The sequence below is a fragment of the Notechis scutatus genome, chromosome 2 (assembly GCF_049901735.1).
Source record: "Notechis scutatus isolate UNSWTSFEM ecotype Mainland chromosome 2, rNotScu1.2, whole genome shotgun sequence".
In the NCBI taxonomy this organism is placed as follows: Eukaryota; Metazoa; Chordata; class Lepidosauria; order Squamata; family Elapidae; genus Notechis; species Notechis scutatus.
Window position 1 is genome coordinate 102209076 of NC_142010.1, and position 21698 is coordinate 102230773.

The 21698-nt window shown below is 41.2% G+C and overlaps 1 protein-coding gene and 1 long non-coding RNA gene across 7 annotated transcripts in view; one reads left to right on the forward strand and one right to left on the reverse strand.

Annotated features, from left to right (window-relative positions):
* Positions 1–3658, reverse strand: part of CAMSAP3 (calmodulin regulated spectrin associated protein family member 3) — a 44359-nt gene extending 40701 nt beyond the window's left edge. For all 6 annotated transcript variants that reach the window (XM_087955622.1, XM_087955621.1, XM_087955619.1 and 3 more), the window contains exon 1: positions 3370–3658. In XM_087955622.1, coding sequence (XP_087811748.1) covers positions 3370–3517 — 148 coding nt within the window. In that variant the 5' untranslated portion in view covers positions 3518–3658. The remainder of the gene's footprint in view (positions 1–3369) is intronic.
* Positions 3659–3737: 79 nt separating this feature from the next.
* Positions 3738–18692, forward strand: LOC148132148 (uncharacterized). Its single transcript, XR_015747637.1, has 3 exons — positions 3738–3807; positions 15337–15496; positions 17252–18692. It is a non-coding gene; the product is annotated as an uncharacterized LOC148132148 (long non-coding RNA).
* Positions 18693–21698: the final 3006 nt, after the last annotated feature.

Genomic DNA, 21698 nt, shown 5'->3' on the forward strand with positions numbered 1-21698 from the left:
TTTAAATAAAATTGACATTGGCTGAAATGGATAATCATATACACGTTTATATACAGACCAATTGTCTTTCTGTTCTTTTCTCACCAGCTTCATATTAGGCTCTCTGCACATCTCATTTGCAAGCATAGGCTTTAAATAAGGCAAATTTGCTCAACTACAAAACTACTTGATAGTTTGGAGATGGACTGGATAAAAACTAGGTGGAGTTAATTTTTCTCTTTGCATTCCATTTCTCAAGTCAGCAAATTATAATAGCATTTTATATTCCCATATTATCAAGAAATAGCTAGTCCAGCGAAGAATATGTTTTTCATATTGGACTGGATTAAACTGCTACAGTTCAGTCTGTTTATTCAGAGCATGACATTATCAAAATTGTGGTAACAAGAGTTGCAAAATTCAATCCCATCCAATTAGTCAGCCAAACAAACAATTGAAATTTTGGGTCAGTTTCTGCTGCTTATTTTTGATCCAGTCACTTCCACTCATGTCTTCTCCCATCCCTTTGCCAAAATTCTTCAAAGGTATGGAAAGTTCCAAGTTGTGATCTAACATACAAGGGCCGAAATTTGTCCAATAAATTAATCTCAGCAGGCTACCTTCATTTATATAATCATAGCCAACTTTCTCATTTCAGCCAGAAAACCTGTCAGGGGATAGCTAGTTTATAGGAAAGTATCAGTTACAGTATGGGTAAATCAAGGAGGTCTAACCCATAGGAATGATTAGATTTGTATCCACAGATTGTGCCAGAAATGGAGACATTCCTGAGGAGAATCTGGGCCCCTTTCTTGAATAATCAGTACAAATAATTCCAGATTACTTTTACATATAGATGCGAAAAAGCGCAGACAAAAAATATTTCTGATGATATAACATGCATTAGGTTAGACTACAAGGTATCTGATGAAATCACTTGCTAATACTCATGTTTAAAAAGGATGTTAAATTTTGTTTTGTTTTACTGCACCTTCACTAGTGTGAATCCCTCAAATAACTTGCTTTGAACTATTGATAACTCTCGCCAGCAGCCGATTTCTGGAACAGCTGGTAACTGTGCCATGTTTATTTTGGGGTTATAGGACAAGGAGCAGTTGCACCCTGAAGGATTTGACTCCCAGACTGGCTAGTGCTTTAAGTTTCTGCCAACCCCAGGAAACACATTCTCTACTTTCCACTGAACTCTGAACCCAGCACTGGCTTAGCAAGCCTGATTATTCTGGCCTCAGTCCAAGGCAAATGACAAGTCTCACTTCCATCACAGTGTGCCGTTGGTGTGTCATCGAGATGACAAGGAAGGGTAGGGACAAGGGGAACCTGTTTCACTTGGGTTTGACCAGATATATACACTAAATTCCAAAGATGAAAACTAGACTCCCAATTCCACCCTTGTGAGGATATTCAGGGGCACACGGACATGGAATTTCAAAAAGTGTTACAATTATTCTACTCTTTTCTTCTCCCTGCTCCATGGAATAGTTGATGTATCTCACTCAGAGGAGGTCATGGTTCCAGGAGAGAACAGCTTCTGGGCACAAAAGCCCTGGACCAAGAGGAGAAAAATTATTAATTGACTCACAAACCATTTTCCTGCTCCCAGGCTGGCCTGAATCTCAGCAGGACTCAAACCCTATTATGCTATTTCTAGGTCAACAGCCTCAGAGGAATGCCCCTCATTCACATACACACAAACACAAACACATATACAGAGACTATCGAGAGAAAGGTCTATCCATTGCCAATATCCTGATGGGAGATTCACTGGGGACAGGAAGCATCTCATATTTTTTTAAACATAAGTTTGACAATCCTCAAAATTAAACAGTACTTCACATGCCATATATGGTTCAAATGAGCTCATTATCACTATCTGCAATCGCACTGTAGAGCTATGAAATGGGTCTTCGGGAGAGATTGATGGGTTGGAATCCAATGTGCATGGGCTCACCTCTTTGGGGTGGTGGAGTTTTTTTTGGGGGGGGGGCAATCAAGAGAATGAAAGGATGACATCACAAGAGGGAAGCAAAATCTAGGTTATCAAGAACTGGAGAGAAGTGCCGATGACACCCACTTTCCTGGAGGAACAGCAAGGCTGTTGATCCCACTAGGGATTTTCTGCTACCCCTCCTTTTCCCTTCATTGTGCACGGCAAGGAATTTGCAAATCCTCACAGAACATTAATTCCAGGCCCAGCAGAGACAAAGGGAACTGCAGCTAGAGCCCAGGGGGTTGCCTGGGTGCAAAGTCTGCTGCCTGGCACTGCCAGAGGACCGAAGAGGACCATGCTAAGAGGCAGTGGCCTTTCCATTGCACTTGTTTAGACACCCCGCCAAAGCACTAGCAAAGGATCAAGCATTCATTACGTCTTTTTCTCTCATAAAAGCTGATGAACTGGGGAGGGAGGGGGCTGAAACAATATAGCTGAAGCTGGTAGCATCCTTTTCCCCAGAGAATTTTCCATTGCCGAACAAAGGTAAACACCAATATTGCCTTCCTGTTCAAGGATCTGTCGGATCTGCCACCAACCAGGGTGGGGCAGCCATGATACCATCAGGCTTGGGGAACGTGGTCCTCGGGGTGCTCAGCCAAGCGAGTGTTGCTAAGCCTTTGATCTCACCTAGCAGCCTGCTAGTCCTGCAGAAGATTAGGCTGTAACAAAAGCCAACACAAAGCTACAGGATAAGGCGGTGGAGCGACTGAGAAGAGGGAGGCGATAATATTTACATAGGGCAGCAGCGTAGGACAGGAGCTGCGGTAGACATGGCAAAATGCCCCCACCCCATGCCCACCCACCCCTCACTACCCATCTCCCAGACCTCTCCTCCCTCAATCTGGGAAAAAGCAAACACCTGTTTGGTGAGAAGAAAAGATAGGAAAGTAGGCGTAAGACGACCCCAAAGGCGGGCTCTGCCAGCCCCACCCGGACCCCCTATCTGGTGGAGAAGGCGCAAGGAGCTCTGAGCTCATTGTTAGCGCCAAAAAAAGGTGGGGTGGAAGGAAGATTGCCAAAGCCAAGTGCCACCGCACCCCTAGACAGATGCGACCAGGTGGGGGCATCCCTGAAGCCGGGAGAAGACGAGGGCGAGGCTGACATATTCGTTCTCCCAGCCACCGCCAAGCAGAGGGAGAAAAAAACTGCGGCTGAAATGAGGGAAAAAAACGAAAGGAAAAAAAAAGCCGGAGTCAATAATCTGCCAGAGAGAAAGAGGGAGAGAAAAATCGAGTCACCATAGCGTCCCGGGGGAGGTCAAATCCCCTTTCCCTCACCACCTTCTCTAATGAAGAGGAAAATAGAGGATATCGGCCAATACCATTCAAGCCCCCCACCCCACCCCCACCCCCCCACCCGCCGCATGCCACCGGCCGTACCTGCACCGCCGTAGGCTTTGGCGAGCACCCAGGCCAAGCTGGCAGCGCTCCTTGCCCGAGGGAAATCATACTGATCCAAAGGCTTGATCTCGGGCACCAGGAAGCTCTTCCTCATGGCCGCGGCAGCCGCAGGGGCAGCGGCAACCATGGCCCCACCACCGGGAAACAGAAGTGGACACGGCCTGGTGCGGCGGCGGAGGCGGCGGCGGAGGCGACTAGGGCGACAGCAACAGAGACTAAGCTGGCGGCGGTGGCCCCAGCCGAGCGCATCCCCGTCCGGTTGGTGGGTTTTTTTTTTTTCTTTTTTCTTTTCCCTCCTCCCCCTCCAGCTCCAGGTGCGAGCGCCCGCCCAGCCGTCCCAGTTTTTCCCGCCCCCTCCCCTCCGCTGCCACGTGATCGAGGCCGTCAATCAAGGCATGGGGCGGAGCATCCAGACAGGTAATTGCCCGAGGCAAAAGGAGCCGCTGGGGGTGTCTGTGTGGGTTGGGTGGATTTGAAGCCGCAGCCTGGGGTGGGTGGGGCGCGTGCGCGCCTTGCACCAAGCCGGCTGGAGGGGAAGCGGAGGAGCTGGGGGGGCGGATTGGAGTCCATTGAGCGTTTGTGCCAGCGCTCTCCCGGCGGTGAGGAAGGAGGGAGGGAGGGGACGAGAAACGAGATCGGGATTTCCCTCTCTTCTTCCCTCCCCCTTCCTGGTTATTTAGGCTGGAGACGGCTACGGCAGTCCTCCTGCTGGTGAGAGAAAGAGACACAAAGGAACCGCAGGCCGGGCTGGAGCAAGCGCGCGCGTGCTCGCTCTTTTCGTATGCAACACCTCCACCACGTTCGCGAGCAAGAAGGCGGGCGGGCGGGCGGATATGAATGACCCTCCCCCGAAGAAAGATGAGTTATCCCTTGGAGCGTACCCCAACCCAACCCGGACCTTTGCTCATTTCCTTGGCCGACAGGCTGCGCGAGTTTGGCTTTGCGCCCGGCCGTTTGTAGGGAAGCATTGCTTTGGAAAACGGAGTAGAATTCCGCTTCTTCCTCTTGCTCCGACGCGCTCCCATTTCATTTTTATTTATTTATTTATTCCTTTATTTTGCCAAACAAAGATGCTGTGGAGCTGTGAAAGGCCACCGTGATGGTTAAAGGCTTTGGGGGCACTTTCTGAAAAAAACGCTAAGGGAGAATTTAAAAGCAAACCTAGCGAAGCCCGAAATCCAGAGCCGGTGATGGGGAAGGTTTCTTTCTGCTGTGACTTTAACTCTGGGCAACCAATCGAAGATTAAGGGCCGATAAGGGTATAAACGGGATTTGCGGCTGAACGATATGCGGTAAAGATCATTCGGTTTGGCTGCAGGAAGTAATTACCATTTTGTTAGGCTGGAGCCAATCTAAATCCTATTGATCCGGGGAACGGGGGTGGTACCTAAAGGTGGGGATCAACGCCTTCAATCCTTTAGTTTTTCAACCTGAAATTGTTTTTTTGTTTTTTTTGGTCCAGTATTTATTTTCCTGCTTTCGGTTGACCGAAAACAAATTGTCGGAATTTAAAAAAAAACAACCCACCTCGTACTGTGGTTCTTCCTGCTCATCCCTGTTTCATTAAATAGTTCAATCCACTGCCCGAATTTATTATACCTAACACAGTATCACAGAAGGGTTAGCATTTAATTTGAAAGCTTTAAAAGGGAATTAGAAAAATGCATGAATGAAAAAAGACATCTTCGCACACTCAGACCATCCGAAGCCTCCATATTCAGAGGCAGAATAATAGCAAGTGCCAGTTTATTTAAATGGGGTGATAGTGAAATTGTCAGGGTCTCATTTGCTTGCTTGTGCGTACATGCAGATGAAACATAATTTTCACTGATTCATATTACCCCATGTTGCATGTATAAGCAAAAACAGACTCAGGCGCCTGTGCCACTCCTTCCTCTCCCCACCTTCCTAGCTAGATTCTAGGGACCCACCCTGTTAGCAAGATAAGCATCCTCAACAGCTAAACTTTTAAAATGTGATTTGAAATGAGGAATTCATTTCAAGGCATTTCACATTTTTCAATGAGCATTTGAGGTTTGTATGTAGCAAAGGGTCGTGTTTTCCAGATGCTTTAATTTTATTCCAGATGTCATAGTCTTGAAACTCCAAAGAGCAATCCAGGAAGCAGGCAGTTCTGTACATTAACATGGAAATGATAAGTCTTTTTTTCCAGTGCTGTGGAGACCGAAAAAATGTATAAAACCAGCCCTTCGAGTTCCTTGTTTTTCCACATTTGAGTCTATATAAATTTCTTTCCTTAATACCAAGCTTGAATTTTGCCCCCCTAGAAGTAATTAGTTGTTTTGTATGAAGCAACCACTCTATCAGTTTTTAGATAAAACTTAGGAGCAAAATGTACTTTCGCCATAATGAACAAGAGCCAGTTTAGTGGTTAAGGCATCAGACTAGACATTGGAAGACTGAGTTCTAATCCTGCCTTGGGGCACAAAGCCAGATGGGGTGAATGGATCTTTTTAAAGGAGGCAAAGGCAAACCACTTGAGAAAAACGTAGCCAAGAAAACTGCAGGGACATATCCAGGCAGTCTTGAGAATCAGACACAATTTAATGGAAGGGGGGGGGGACATAATGAAGGGCATTTGGATCTTATCAACTAATGTAGAGCACCTGTACACTTGGCAATCTCCAATTGCTCTAAAATATTTAAATTGACAAAGGATTGCAGACAGTGAAAGAATCCATATCAATGTAAGCTGTACAGAGAAATCTTTTGAATCTCATGCCCTCCAGATACATTATGATTACAATCCCCAGAGTTACTAAGTACTCACTAGCTATGCTAATTAGAATTTTTAAGAGTTAGTTTCCAAGATAATTGATGGGCCCCCAATTAAGAAAGGCTATTTTAGGCCACTTGTATCTATTTGTATTTTTGTTTTGTTTTTTTTAGTTCTTCGGTAGAAACCCAAATTCCACTGACTCTGAAACAAAAGGGATGGCAATAAAAGAACCTGAAGTGGCCTGTAATTATGACAAGTACATGAGACAACACATGCATTTTATTTAGCAAGGAACAATGTGTCCTTTAATGTGTCCTTTAGTAAAGCACTTAGTGGATGGCACAGAAAATTGAACTGTATAGAGATAAAACCAACTAATCTCATGGGGTAAATAATTTGCTAATTTGGGTGCCTCTGCAAGAAACACTACACAGTTAAATATCCTATGTGCTGTTTTCAGTTAAATAAATAAGCTACATTAGAAGTTGTATAAAACCTCATACATGAAGGCCTAAGCCCTAACCTAATATAATAGCTGTATCTCTCTCTGCTCTGAGAGTTTAAGGAAAGATGGACCATAAGAGACCATTTTATAGGTACAAGAAGTCCCAGATGCCTATCCACATATCTTAGATCGAGGCAGATTCAGATGCAGGGGCCCTTTCCCAGGACATAAAAGGGAAAGGATGGTATCCTTTCCCAGGACATAAAAGGGAAAGGATGGTATCTGTGCAGTCTTTACAAGTATTCACATCCCAAAAACTGAAAGTTTAAAAGTATAAAGATTTGAACTGAATCTAGTCACACTTTGAGAGCTAATTTAAAGACCTAAGGTACTTATAATCACAGAATGGAAATCCACGATCATAGAAGTAGACTCAACATTCACATGTATATTAAGTACTTACTAAAGCTTAATTGCTATTCTAATACTGTCTCTAAGTTGCTTACTGCATTCTGGACCAACTAAAGTTCTCAGGCATTTTCCAGAAGCAGAGTGTAATAGTCATACTTGGATATAATTAAGATGTATAACTTTGGCAAGGCCATTCTCTCAAAACCTCTGTTGAACTTAAGCAAAAACTGCTACCTATTTCAGACCAGGAGCAATGCCAATCTTAGGATTATTTCCAAATTGCAGATCTCCTTAAACAGAATGGAAACTCCCTCCAGAATAGGCTGACTAACAGAATCCTGTCTTCCCTGGATTAAGGCATATTGAAACTCTTACTGATTCCAGAAAGTGGCTGGAATCAGTAAGAGTAAGATGATCCCAAGTAATACAGCCTAGCAAGATCCAAATAATGGATGTTTTTTTTTTTTTTTTTAAAAAGATGAATCCAAATAAAAAATAACTACAAATTAATTTTATTTAATTACATTTGAATTTTTAAAAAGAACTTTGCCAATAAATAATGTTCCTCTTAATCCAAATGCTACAGATAACAGATAATCAGAGTTAGAAGGGACCTTGTAGGTCATCTAGTCCAACCCCCGCCCAAGCGGGAGACCCTACACCGTTTCTGACAAATGGCAGTCCAATCTCTTCTTGAAAGTCTCAAGTGATGGCGCTCCCACAACTTCCGAGGGGAAGCTGTTCCATTGGTTGATTGTTCTCACTGTCAGAAAGTTTCTCCTTATTTCCAGGCTGAATCTCTCCTTGTTCAGTTTCCATCCATTATTCCTTGTCTGGCCTACAGGTGCTTTAGAAAATAGCTTGACCCCTTCCTCCCTGTGGCAGCCCCTCAGATATTGGAAGAGTGCTATCATGTCTCCCCTGGTCCTTCTCTTCATAGACTAGCCAAGCCCAGTCCCTGTAACTGTTCTGCATATGTGCTCTTGTGAAAGAAGATAGATAAGTGGGATAGGTAACTTATCCTTCTATCTTTCTGTCTTCTTCCCCAAACACAAAACATTTCTCATATCCTAGAAAAGCACAAAACTCCTAGTGACTTAATTTTCTTTGAAAGCCGCTTTCTGGAATGTGTGTCGGTGTAGGGTTTCTTTTTAATTTCACACCATAACATAATTTTTTCTACATTGCCAGTTTCTTTCAAATTAGTGTGATAAGAGAAAGGGAAAAACTCTATAATATTGAAAAATCTCAAAAAGCTTGGCTCTGGATCAGTCAAATGAAGGACTTCTTCACTTATCTTAAATTATTAGACTCTAGACCAGGGGTGTCCAACCTTGGCAACTTTAAGACTTGTGGACTTCAACTCCCAGAATTCCTCAGCCAGCAAAGCTGGCTGAGGAATTCTGGGAGTTGAAGTCCACAAGTCTTAAAGTTGCCAAGGTTGGACACCCCTGCTCTAGACAATGAGAAATCAGTTAAAATTGTAGTGTCTGCTTTTACCTAATTCCAATAAGAATCTTCTCCACTCTGATGCTTTAGAAATATCTAAACAACTCCTGAAATATTTAAAGAGCGATCCCTTCTCCAAAGAGAAACATGTTTGAGGTGACTATTGTAGATGTTCTACAGGTAGTCCTTACTTAACAACCATGGCTGAGACCAGAACTTTCATCGCTAAGTGATATGGTTGTTAAGTGAGTTGCACCCATTTTTACAACCTTTTTTTGTCAGACTTGTTTTTTAAAGAATCACATGACCCTTAAACAAATATGGCTTCCCACTTCGACTTTGCTTATTGAAAGCCACTTGGGAAAGTCATAAAGGGTGATCGCATGATGCCCCAGGATGCCTCAATTATTATAAATAGCCAAGCACCCAAATTCTGATCATAGGGGCACTGCAATAGTCGTAAGTGTGAGAAGCAGTCTTAACACAGTTTTTTCAGCACCAACATAGTTTCAAATAGTTGTTAAGCGAATGATTGTAGGTTGAGGACTACTGTATCATAAGCATGATGTCACTTTTTAAAGGCTACCCATCAGCGTCAGCTTGGTCAATGGTCTCAGATAATGAAACTTCTTGTTTGGTGGTCTTGATCTTTCAGTGGATACACGAACACACACACACACACACACACACACACACCAAGATCATCTTTTTCTCTTGGCATTATTCTCCACTTCCCTTATTGATTAAATCAGGAAAACAGAATTCCTAGTGCAGCAGAGCAAAGTCTGACATTGACTCCTCTTGGGGAATGCAGTGCAAGTTTCTGTGTGGAAATGATTAACAGATTTACTGATAGGTCAGCCAAAACATTCTCTAGGGCAGTGTTTCCCAAACCTTTTCTTTTCATTACTCCAGACCACTTATCAGAAAATCTGTTTTCCCGCTTATCAGAAAGTCCTTATTTAAATGTCCCTGTTGCGATTGGGTAATGGGTTTGTGTGTCCAAAGGGGGGAAAAAACATTCGCCCAATTTTGTATAATTTACCCAGGTTTAAAGAAACACTGTTCTAGAGTCTTTAATTTTGCCACAATAAGTGACCCAGAGCTTTAGTGTCACCTATGCAGGTGCAAATTCAGATATTGATGATGGAAGTGTCACCAGCTAAGAACCTGGTGGAGGATGGTGCATAAAGAGCTGAAAAACAAAAATGATCAAGGAGGGGCTTGTACTCCTCCAAAAAGAAAATATTTGAACTTTTGATTGTAGAAAACAATGCCGATAATATATAACATGAACATGATATATGAAATCATGCACCATGCAAAAAGAGAAATATTTTCTCCCCGACACACACACACACACACAAACACCTAAAATATTAGAGGCTATGGTCATATGCAATAAAACTGGATAGTGACATTTTCAAAACAAAAATAAAAACTTCTCTACTGTCTAGTCCAGGGGGCGCTAATCTTTTGGACCTCAGGGACCACTAAACTGTTCTGAGAGAGAGAGAGAGAGAGACTTTTGGCTTCATGCAAGGAAAGCAGCAGAAGCAGCAGAAGTCTTTCTTTCTCTCCCCCAAACTCCGCCAGAAATGAGTCTTTGTGAGACTTGTCACGCCAACGCAGCCTCTTGGAGCAGGATGCCTTGCAGGGTCTCAAAGACTCATTTTTGGTGGAGTTTGGGGGAGAGAAAGAAAGACTTTTGCTCCTTTCCTTGTGTACAGCCAAAAGCAGAAGAAAGAAGAGAAAGAAGCAGCTTGGTGGCCAGGCGAGGTGAGTGGGGCAAATTCCCCCACCCCAGCCTTTCCCCCCTCCCCTCACTACCTTGTATTGTTTGCAATGCAAGCGACATAAGCCTTGTGTTCCCATGGGCAATGTGGTGGCGCAGCCTTGTGTTCCTGTGCAGCCTGGATTAATTGCTTTGGGGGGGTGCTTTGGGGTGACATTTCTCTGTGGACCATCAAAATTTTCTCATGGACCACCAGTGGTCCCCAGCCCACTAGTTGGCAACCACTGGTCTAGTCAGTGCAGTAATGGCAGATCTTTTGGCCTCAGTGTGTCAAAAATGCCTAACTTGCCTCTGTTGGCATGTCTCTCCCCTCCCCGCCCACACACACATATACATCCATTTATACCTCCATTTATTTATACATCCATTTATTTTTTAAAAAATATGAATTAATGCAGCTCCAGGTCATACAAGGTCTTCATTCTTGAAGCAGATAACAGATAATAGATAATCAGAGTTGGAAGGGACCTTGTAGGTCATCTAGTCCAACCCCCTACCTAAACAGGAGACTGTACACCATTTCTGACAGATGGACGTCCAATCTCTTCTTGAAAGTCTCAAATGATGGCACTCCCACAACTTCCGAAGACAAGCTGTTCTAGCTGTCAGAAAGTTTATCTTTATTTCCAGGTTAACTTTAGAGAATGCTGTTCCATGGCAAATCCTGTTTTCACATGATTTTTAGGGGCTCCAGAGGCCACACAAGAGCGCAGCCTTTTTGCATAAATTCTGAAGGGTCTTGAATGCAAAAGTGCATCCTATTGAATGGGCCTCTACAGCCTTCAAAAATCTCACAAAAGCACATCCCATTTTAACACAATGTTTGGAAGCTCCAGAGACTACACAAGAACATAGCTCTCTTGTGTGACTTCCAGAGGGCATGCAAGAACATACCACATTATCATACAGCATGTCATTTTTGATATGCGGTCAGAGGTTTGCCATATTGCTCTAGCACAATGGTGAATCATGATTTGCAAGATGCAGTGGTGGTCACCAATTTGGAGTGTTTTAAAATGGGATTCATGAAGAATAAAACACCACTAATCATGAGAAAAAATATAGTTATGTCTGAGGTGGTTTGCTTGTCAGTACCAAATCCTGCAGATCAAATAGAGAATGTTGCAAAGATGTTCTGCTTTTAAATTTGCCAGAAGCCGGTATGGGAGTATAATAATTGACAAAATGAATCTCAAAACTGATTCCCCAGAGCTCTTGCTACGTTTTTCTATCCCCTTTCTTCCTAAGATCTGATTATCCTTTAACATCAATCAGGACTTCCAGGTTTAATAAGGAGCTTATTTCAATGTGGAATTTTTCAAAAGTTGATATTTCTTATTTCTGTATAAAGGTTACAAATAATGATTTAAGTTAAGCAGCCACCCTGTTGTATTAGTTAAAACCCTTGAACCTCACAGAAACAACTTAATCCAAGATGCACAGTTTTTCAGGATCTCCATAATTTTATTTCCCAACAGTCCACTGTTTCATGATTTTAATTTCTAAATCTATCCTAAAATAGTACCCAATAGGGCCAACAGGTTGTTATTAATCTGAGGGGTGGCTGCTTAGGAACTTAATGGTTTATTTGTAACCTTATACAGAAATAAGAAAATTTGTCATTGAATCAGACTTACCATTGATTGCAAAACCTTACCACCTGTATATTAATTATTAATTGCAAAACCTTACCACTTGTATATTAATTATTAAAGAAACTTTATTAAATATGTTCTAAGATAATTCAACACAAATAAAAATTTATGTGCTCTAATCAGTTGCATCTCCTCACAAAAATTCTCTGGAAGATTAGAGGGCTTTGAGAACCATGTGGGAGAGATTATCGGTCAGCTGCCCAGAGAAAGGAATTGCCCCAGTCTTCATTTAGATCACAGCTTATTTGAGGGGGAAAAAAGAGTATTGCTTTCTTCATGCACTTAAGATCATTATGAACAATTAAGGGCTGAGGAACGAATATTGAAAACAGTGCCACCTTGTAAACTTTACCTAATACGAGTTCAAACGTGACTTTGTTTATCTTGAGATGAGCTACGAATCCTGCCAGCTATTTGCAGAGGCAAGTAACACATGCCAATGTATCTCTCTTGAATTATGATGTTTGATTTGTCCTAATTAAACGTTCATTTAGTCACACCTTCAAGATCAGGAATGATAAGGAAGTGGAGCAAATGTTTTCTCTCTCTAATTCCTAGCACAATCCCAGCCCTGCTTTCTTCCAGGGTCAGGATATGTTTGCTCTGTCAGGTTATCTCCATGTAAATAGTTTGATTATCACTGAAATGATCCTGCCATTGTCTAATCCACATGACCCCAGCAGTTATTATTTCTATGATGAGTTGAGCGGATGATCTGGCTGTAATAATTTCTGCCTGGGATTCATCCTGACTGGAAAACAATAGCAGGAAAAAGAATTTCAGTGCAATGTCATATGATGCATAGCACACATTTTACTTAATCAGAAGCAAGTTTTGTCAATTATTCGTAAAAGATTCTCATGTTAGCTTCTTGAACTAAGAGAATTGATTAGCAACTTCAACTGTATGAAATCCAAGATTCCCATTAATCCCCCAATCTATATAATCAAATCTTCCACTAAAGATGATTTGTGTAAAGTCTAGCCTGTTTCTCCTATGCAGAATCCAAAGAAACATTGCTAGCAGGTGATGACATATATTGGAGGAAGAGTGTGTGAAGGAGCCTCTAGCTTTTCATGTGAAATTGTTGGTATAAATGTAGGCATCTGGGTTTATTGCAATATCTTTGTCATGAACTCATGAAATCCCACCGCAAGATAGGAGGAGTCACACTTACTTTGTCTTAGCAATCATTGACTTTTCCTCAGCAGCAGATCAGAAAATTACTTAAATGGGAAGGATAGAAATCCTGTATATTGATAAATAATTATAGGGACATAGGTGGTTCTCAAAGGCTGTTAGATGGAAATACTATATCGAGCATAGTAAAAAATAATATGAAGTATATCAGTCTCTCCAGGGCTCTTGGAAAGAGCATAGCAGATTACACATGTGTGCTTAATATGAGTGGATACAAAGTGTAATTAATCAATACTCATCCCCCAAACCCTCTTTCCACCCAACCCAACTTTCAGTCAGGTTTCAGGAGACAAAGGCGCATAATTAACAGGCATGGAGGTCTACCCACCATCACCAAGAGGCAGATTATCTGCTCAGACAGATTTCGGACTGGATTACAATACTGAAGCAACATTAGGAGAACTGTGGATGGCTTGGGATGGGGATGTGCATTGTGTACCCGTCCTGCCCCTCTTTGATTTGTCAATGGCTTTCGATAGCATTTACCATGTTGTGAGTTGTGAGTTGTGAGTGAGGGAATGGAAAGTACTTCTTTCCTTCATGGCTGATTCCAGTCTGTATTATGGGAGAGAGGTCTTCTTTGAAGAGTGCCTCAGTGGATCCGGTCTTTCCCTACTCTTCTTTAACACCTGCATGAAAGCGCTGGACAATTCAGCAGCATGAGGTGTAGTATCATTACTCTGCTGATGATATTCACCCATACATCTCCACCCCTGACTTGTCAGGAGATGCTGGAGGCTGTGAGGGAGGGATGAGGAAGAACCAGGTCTCATTCAATCTTGGCAAGATGGAGTGTGTTGTGAACTAAAGAAATGTAATTAATAAAGATTCATTTGCATAGCAGGATCGTAATCCTGCACTTCCTATTGGCCCATATAATGGCAAGTTATGATTGGTTAATTCCGAGCAATCTGACTGGCTGTTGGCAGGCCTAGTCCCATTGGACGAGGTTCAAACCCTATAACAACATCCATTGGTCACCCGGATAGCAGTTCACTCTATAAAAGGGCGGCTGCTATCCGGGGGTTTTTTGTCTCTGTTATCATGCTGTAAATAAAGAGCTGAAGTTCAAGTGAAGCAGTCTCGTCTCCGTTTCTACGCCCATGCCTCATACTTATCAGAGTGGCTTTGGGTTTTTGGCTTTCCTAGATGCTGTCATTGACGTTTGATGGGATAGCACTCCCTGGTACACAATTTAGGGGTGCAGCTCCTGCTCCCAAGATTTTAGACAAATTCCTCTGGTGTGCCTATTGTGCCTATCCTCCACTGGAAGGCCTTGCAGTCCATAACCTGGTCTCTTCCCACATCTCCCTCCTGGATTACTACAATGCACTCTACCCATGGACCATCCAGAAGCTACAGCTAGCCTAGAGTGCAAAAGCCTGCACAAGTCTGGCTGTCCTCTGGTTTGCCCATATTACACTGCTGCTCTACGAGCTGCACTGGGTCCCAGGTTCTTTCCAAGTCCAATTCAAGGTGCTAGCTATCACCTTTAACACCTAAACAGCTACAGGTTATTTGAGCTTAACTGAGGTTATCTGCCCATCCCATAGTGAAAGTGTGATAGTGTGGACATGTTCTAGGATTCTTCTCTTAAATGTTGTAATCTGGTAGATTGTTGGAGGTGTGTTTTCTCTATTAATGTTGAATAGTAGTAAGGCTGTTTTTTCTTTTCTTTTTCTTTTTTCTTTTACTGATCCTGCAGCGAACCAAACGGGATTATTCTGTATAACATGAATCACGATTTAAGAATTTTAATGAAAACATTTCCTCATTGCACCTCTGGTATTGATGTACAAGTCCCATAGTCCACAAAAGCACTGTAAGAATACATGTGAATGATTCCTCCCCGTCTTCTCCCAACTCTGATCAATTTTAGCTCTTTCTGCAGGGTATTAGAGGCATTTGACTGGAATAGCCCAAACAGCTGTCATAGCCAGCTGTTTGATCTCCCTCTCCACCCTTCCCAAACTGGCACATCTCCAGTTATAAGATTTTTTCTCTAATTAAAATATACCACATCTCTACCTATAAATTACAATACTAGAAAATATGTTTGTTGAAAAATAAACAGGGGTGGTGATGTGTTTATTTTGTTTTGTTTTTGGCCAGGAAGCAGGACTTTTTAAATTAGTAGCTGTATCTGCACATTTCCCATGTAGCCTTTCTCCTGTTCCTTGCGCTCATTCAAACCTCTACTTAACTATTTAGACATTGCAGCTCTATCTTGTTAATTTCATTCCCATTTCAGAAAGAAAGAAGGAGCCTTAGCAAGGAAAAGGAAAGGAAGACACTCAAAGTAAGAAATACTCGACAGACATTGTACAAATCTACTTCATCTTTACTGACTTGGACATGACATGTAACTATGGGAGCTTAAAATGCTTAGAAAAAATTATGACACTAAAAAGGTTTGTAGGGAGTACAGTAAGATTTTTATATCATCCTTGGTTTGCTACTAGTGCCTAATCAGTGTAAATGTCAGCTCCCATGCAAACAGGACTATCTCCAAAGTCACTGGAGTGTGATAACCACTATTTCAAATCCTGCAACTAACTGGGTATCTTCTTCCTTATCATAGTTGTTTACTTAGACATTTCCGCCCGATTTGGAAATCTTCTCTATCTGGAATCATTGTAATTCTCCCTGGGTCAACATGAGGTGGGAAGTAGAAAGCAGTTTTCAGCCATTGGGAGATTTTGCACCGCATGCTAAATCATAAAAATCTAATATCTAAAGTTTGAGAGAAAATTGAAAAAGGAGATTTGGAAATGGACAGTTTTAGTTCCCTCACAAGTATTTTTTCCAGACAGATGTTTGTTCATAATGTGGTGTAAAATGGAAGAATGATAATATGTGTGCTAGGAAAATATTATATACCCTCCCATTGCAGTAGAAGTTCCTAATTTAAAAAAAGGCTGCAACCTGTATAATAAACAGCTATGTATTTCTGGACTTATACACTGATAACCTGAAAGGGCATTTTGAATTATAGCATTGCCTGCAAGGAAATGGAAACCACTCATTTAGCATTTTCATTGTGGCAACATTTTTCTCAGCCGGACTGAAAGTCTGTGCTGCCTGCCTGCTCGTGCAACTCCCTAACTCCTTACACCGTCCAGGTGATCGCTCTGTGATTTAACTGTTATAGGATTTTTGATTAATGGCTTGTCCTGCTAGTTGAAGTAGCTTGAGTGGCTAACTCATACTGCAAACAAACTAATGCTTAGAACTCTTCAATATAGGACCGTCATGTTACTTGTGATTTCCATTTGATGGACCATTTGTATGAGTCTCCGTCCATTCTCATACTTGTTAGACCTATTAGGCAAATCAACTCCATAAGTAGGCTAAAACTATATTGTTATTAAAACTGGCTATAATAATACAATATCACAAATATGAAATTCTAGAACTAGAAAACCTTGAATTACGCCGTCTTCGGTCTGACTTAAGCATGGTATATAAAATCATACATTGCAATGTCCTACCTGTCAATGAATACTTCAGCTTCAACCATAACAACACAAGAGCACACAATAGATACAAACTCAAAGTAAACCGCACCAAACTTGATTGCAGGAAATACGACTTCAGCAATAGAGTGGTCAATGTCTGGAATACTCTACCCGACTCTGTAGTTTCTTCCCCAAACCCCAAAAACTTTAACCTTAGACTGTCTACTATTGACCTCACCCCTTTCCTAAGAGGTCTGTAGGGGGCGTGCATAAGCGCACCAACGTGCCTACCGTCCCTGTCCTATTGTTTCTCTTATTCTTCTTTTATTTTTCTTATATGTACCCATTTCATGTATTCACAACTATGTATACACTTATACTTATTATCTTGTAAACAATTGGCAAATCAAATAAATAAATAAATAAATAAATAAATAAATAAATAAATAAATCTGATAGTTCTATACTTCTCCCCTTTCTAATAATTCAGTCAATTAGAGAGGTGTCTTCTGTAGCCACTTCTGAATGTTATCTCATCATTCTGGACTTTAAAAATGCTTCATCCCTTTTCGTCTATGTAACAATTCCCGCACATCATCACTAAAGTCATCTTATTCTCTGTAATACTTGACAACTTCCTCCTTGGAAGGTCTACCAGATGGGAAATAAAAAGAAGACAAAGGGTTAAATTATTCTTCTTGTCACTAGGCTTAGAAGAAAAGAAAAGAAAAACTACCACAGTTTCAGTGGTTATTCAAGCATCCCTGAGTGAAACCTCTGTAGGGGATAGCCACCAGTGATCAGAAGGAATGCACAGTAAGTAACTGGAGGGATTTTCCTGAAAAAGAAAATAAAGAGCAGCAGACAAATCTGCATAACATCTCTCATGCAGGCACAATGGAAAAAGACTAATTTTCATATAGTTGAAGAAAATATGTGCAGAGACTGTTTTTGCAGTAGATTGGGGCAGGTTGAACATGACATCTTTGTCCTGACCTTGAGAATAGTGAGTCGTCCTCATGTCAGGAGGAAGGACATGTGGATAAGCCCTTCAACTAATCTCACCCAGCACACTGGACTCCAAACTAGCCACTTAAATGATATTCATAGTTTGGCGTTATATCAACCCAGGGATTTGGACTAATTCCATAAAATATAGTTAACCATGAATGTATTATATCCTGAAAATAGAATGGAACATAATAGAAGTGAATAGGAACAGAACCCAGTAAAATTTGTAGCATGAGTGGGGTAATGGTGATTTCTCTATAGTAAATCACTTAATGGCACACTCCAGTATTATTGAAAGATGTTATGAATTACACAAATAATGTTCTCATTTTTTGTGAGTGAGATGGAAGTGCTTTGTAAGCCAAGTTCTTCCACAGAACTGTTCATTCCTACCCTTTTTCCAGATTAGGATTTATGAACAGTTTTTTCCCTTCATCTTGCCTTTAGTTTTAATAGATTGAACAAATTGATCTGGAACCTAAGTGTTGGCCATGTACAGAACTGACACTATCATCTAAGGAACCACAAATATTTTCAGACAAATCCACCAAGTTTTGCAGTTTAGAATTTATTTTCTTTTCCACGGACAAATTAAATCATATTCCTCAAGGGATGAGGAAACACTTCTGATGCATAGCGAAGAAGTAAATAGTGTTCAACTGTCTCTTTTTTTGAAAGCTGTGGCAACATATGGCTTGTGTAATCACATAACCAATTTCAGCTGCCTTTTGGGGGGGAAACGTGGTTTGCTGGCTGAAGTTACTGACATGAGCAAACACATAAGCAAAATTTAACACAAATAAATATACCTATATATGCTTGAATCATCAAGCAGTGATAGGGTGGAGATTTCCACAAAACTTGGAAGGCAGTTTTGGTTTCTACAATTTTCAAGTCGATAATTTTCTATTTCAGATTTCTTTGCATTTCCAAAACTTCCCCTTCAATAAAGCCATCTTATAATCTGATCTGTGTTAAACTGCTTGCAAAAAAAAACCTTTAAACCATCTTTTACCAGCATTTCTATCATCTGTATATCAATGTAAGAAATACAAAGAAAAGGCTGAATGCTGAAACGACAGAATCATGGGATAACAAACAGATGTGCTTATTGCAATTGATTAAAGTGGGGGAGATGAGTGTGAATGAAAAATCTTTGTCTGAAGTATTTATAGACAATGAGAAACCACCACTGTGATGCTGCTTTCCTTGTGGTCTAGATGTGGAGACAGAGGATTATACGAATATGTCCATTCACATTTTAGCAGCTTAGCATATGAGGAGAAACTCCAGGAAAGGATGGAGAGCCCTTAGCCCTAATACTCCATAATAGGCTAAAAATTAGCTATTGGACAGGTTCACATGATAATCTTAGCGTGTGAAATAAACCTAGCCAGGAGGTATATTATTTGTAGTATATTGCTTAGTGCAATTAAATCAGCCAAGTATAAAAACAAGTCACAGCTTAGTGTAAGTCCAACCATTAGTAGGGGAACTGCTACTCAATATGCAGGGATAGTGCAATTAAGGTGCATGTTCCCATTTTCTGATTTCACACATTCACTACCCCATCCTTACTCTTGGCATTTTGAATGAGGTACTTGTCAGCACCGTTATTCTCTATTGGGTGCAATGATAGATTTTGAAATACTTTGAATATTTTTTTTTAATTCAGTTGCAGTTTGGGGAGAGTGAATCATACCTTTATAACCTGACCTTTCTGCTGATTTCCATAACTCGGCTAAGAAAGTGCTGTGTGCTGTGCTGTGTAAGGTTATTATCCACCTCAAAATATCTGGTGCCTTTCACAGCCAGATAAGCTAACCACACAATTTTGTTACATAGCCAGTCCAACTCTTGCAAACATTCCACTAGACTTCTTTGATTAATTATTTCCAAACTCCATTTCAAAGGAAAAAGAAAAGGCAGCCATTCAAACAGACAAGGTACGGCTACCTTTGCAAGGCGCACTCAGGCAAAACACTAATCAGTCACCTTTTAACCAGGTGAGTAGTTGTCAAACTTTTTTTTTAAAAAAAAAAACTTTTTGTAAAAACATCAAAAATGTTGTGGACTCTCACCTTGTCCTTTGGTGACTGAATTAAAATGCAGTGACAAAAAAGAGTATGATTTCAGAAATCGTGATTAATTACAGGTAGTCCTTGACTTATAACAGTTCATTTAGTGACTGTTTGAAGTTATAATGGTGCTGAAAAAAGTGACATGACTGGTTTTAACACTTATGACACTTTAACACAATGGGGGGGAACCCAATTCACTTAACAACCAAGTTACTAATTTAACAACTGTGGTGATTCACTTAACAGCAGTGGCAAGAAAGATTATAAAATGGGGCAAAATTCACTTAAGTAAAGAAATGTTGGGTTCAATTATGGTCATAAGCTGAGGACTACCAGTATTTTAAATATTCATAATAACAACAGCATCCATCAATTGTAGAAATATATTACATTTATGCACAAATATGTACTCGGGCTATAGAAGTTTTAGTCTTTCACACCAAGAAATCCCATTGGCAATCTGCTAAAGTTACGATCTGAAAGAGTAGTGACAGTGATTTTCCCTTTCCCATTCTTTTCCCTACTCCCCCTCACACCACACTTGTCCAAAAAACAACAACACCAAATATACGTATTCTTGTTTTGATTCCTCCCACAAGACCCTGCTATTTTCATTTTGGGGGGAGAAGCCCTTTGTGCATGATTAGAGATGAAACTGCATCCAGTTTACAGGAATCGCATTCAAGTACAATGCACGGCCCTCCTGGGTAAAGTAATGTATACATTGAGAAGGAGAGAAATCCCAGCTGGGGCAGGAGGAAGGAAGGAGGAATCAGTCAAATTAACTGACACTGTTCCTTCTAAGCTTCCCCCTAGGAAGCCCAGCATTTCTCTCTCTCTCCCACTGCATCCTGAGGCACTGAAGTATCCCTCTGCGCCCCTAGAAAAGCTGTGTAAGTGGTGGTGGGGGTTTATGCTTATTTGGTGCATAGAACTCTCGCAAAGACTCTGACCCTCCAAAAGTTCACCACACACTGTTTTGGAACCATTCCTTTGTGACGAATAAAGCTTGTGTGGTTACTTTATGTTTCATGTATGTTTTATTCTGTCATGTGAACTCCGAATCATGTGCAGTGGGGCAAAGTTCAAAGTGCCTGAATTACAATCTGGTAAAATATACACTGCATTGCGTAAGTGCATTCACTCACTAGTCAGGAACCTCAAATTATTTGTCCTCTAGCCACATGGACAACACATTTGGATAGCTGGATTGGAGAGGAAGGAGAGCCAGGATGTTTTACTACAATACCCAAACACTGTAACCAATTTTGTCACAGCAAAGACCATTTTGCCGTAAAGTACTCTAGATAGGAAAAGGCTCTGAGTTAACTTGGGCCCATCTTTTCAATGGGCTCTGTCGTTAGAGGCAAACCCACATTAAAAATGAACTTGTTTTAAAATGGTTACATTCATTCATGAAAATATGCTTCTCCTTCCATCCTCTAATCTAATGCAGGGGTGTCAAACTGGCAGCCAACAGGCTGGATGCAATCATGTTCAGGCTATGCCCACCCCAGCTCCGCAAAGGCAAAAAACGTCACGAAACGTCATGATACATCATGTGACGCGATCGAGTTTTGACACCCGTGCTCTAATGTGTGAATGTTGACATATGAAGATTAGAACTATTTTGTCACAGAGCTATGTAGCACTTTGCATTCAGCCTCCATGAAGTGCTTCCAAATTTCTTTTAAGTGTTCCCAACTGGTGTTACATCCTCACTCCAAAGTCCTCTACAGGTCTTTTCAGTTCTGTATAAACATGAAATACGTTTGGGAAGGTTTCTTGGGTAGAGTGATGGGAAGGGAACCTTCTCCAGGAGCAGAAGGTATTGTGTAAGTGGGTGGGGTGCTCACACATTCATAATTTTTCCTTCCTTATGGACATAAATGAAAGAAGGGCAATGAAAGAAGTTTCAGTTTCTCCCAAAACAGAAAACTATGCTCTGGCTGGCCTACTACAATAGGACTCCTCTTACTTTTTTTTTTTTTTTAATGAGAAAGCTATGGAAAGGAAATGTCCTCTGTTCTACTTAGTATTTCAACAATAGACCAGTGTCAGGA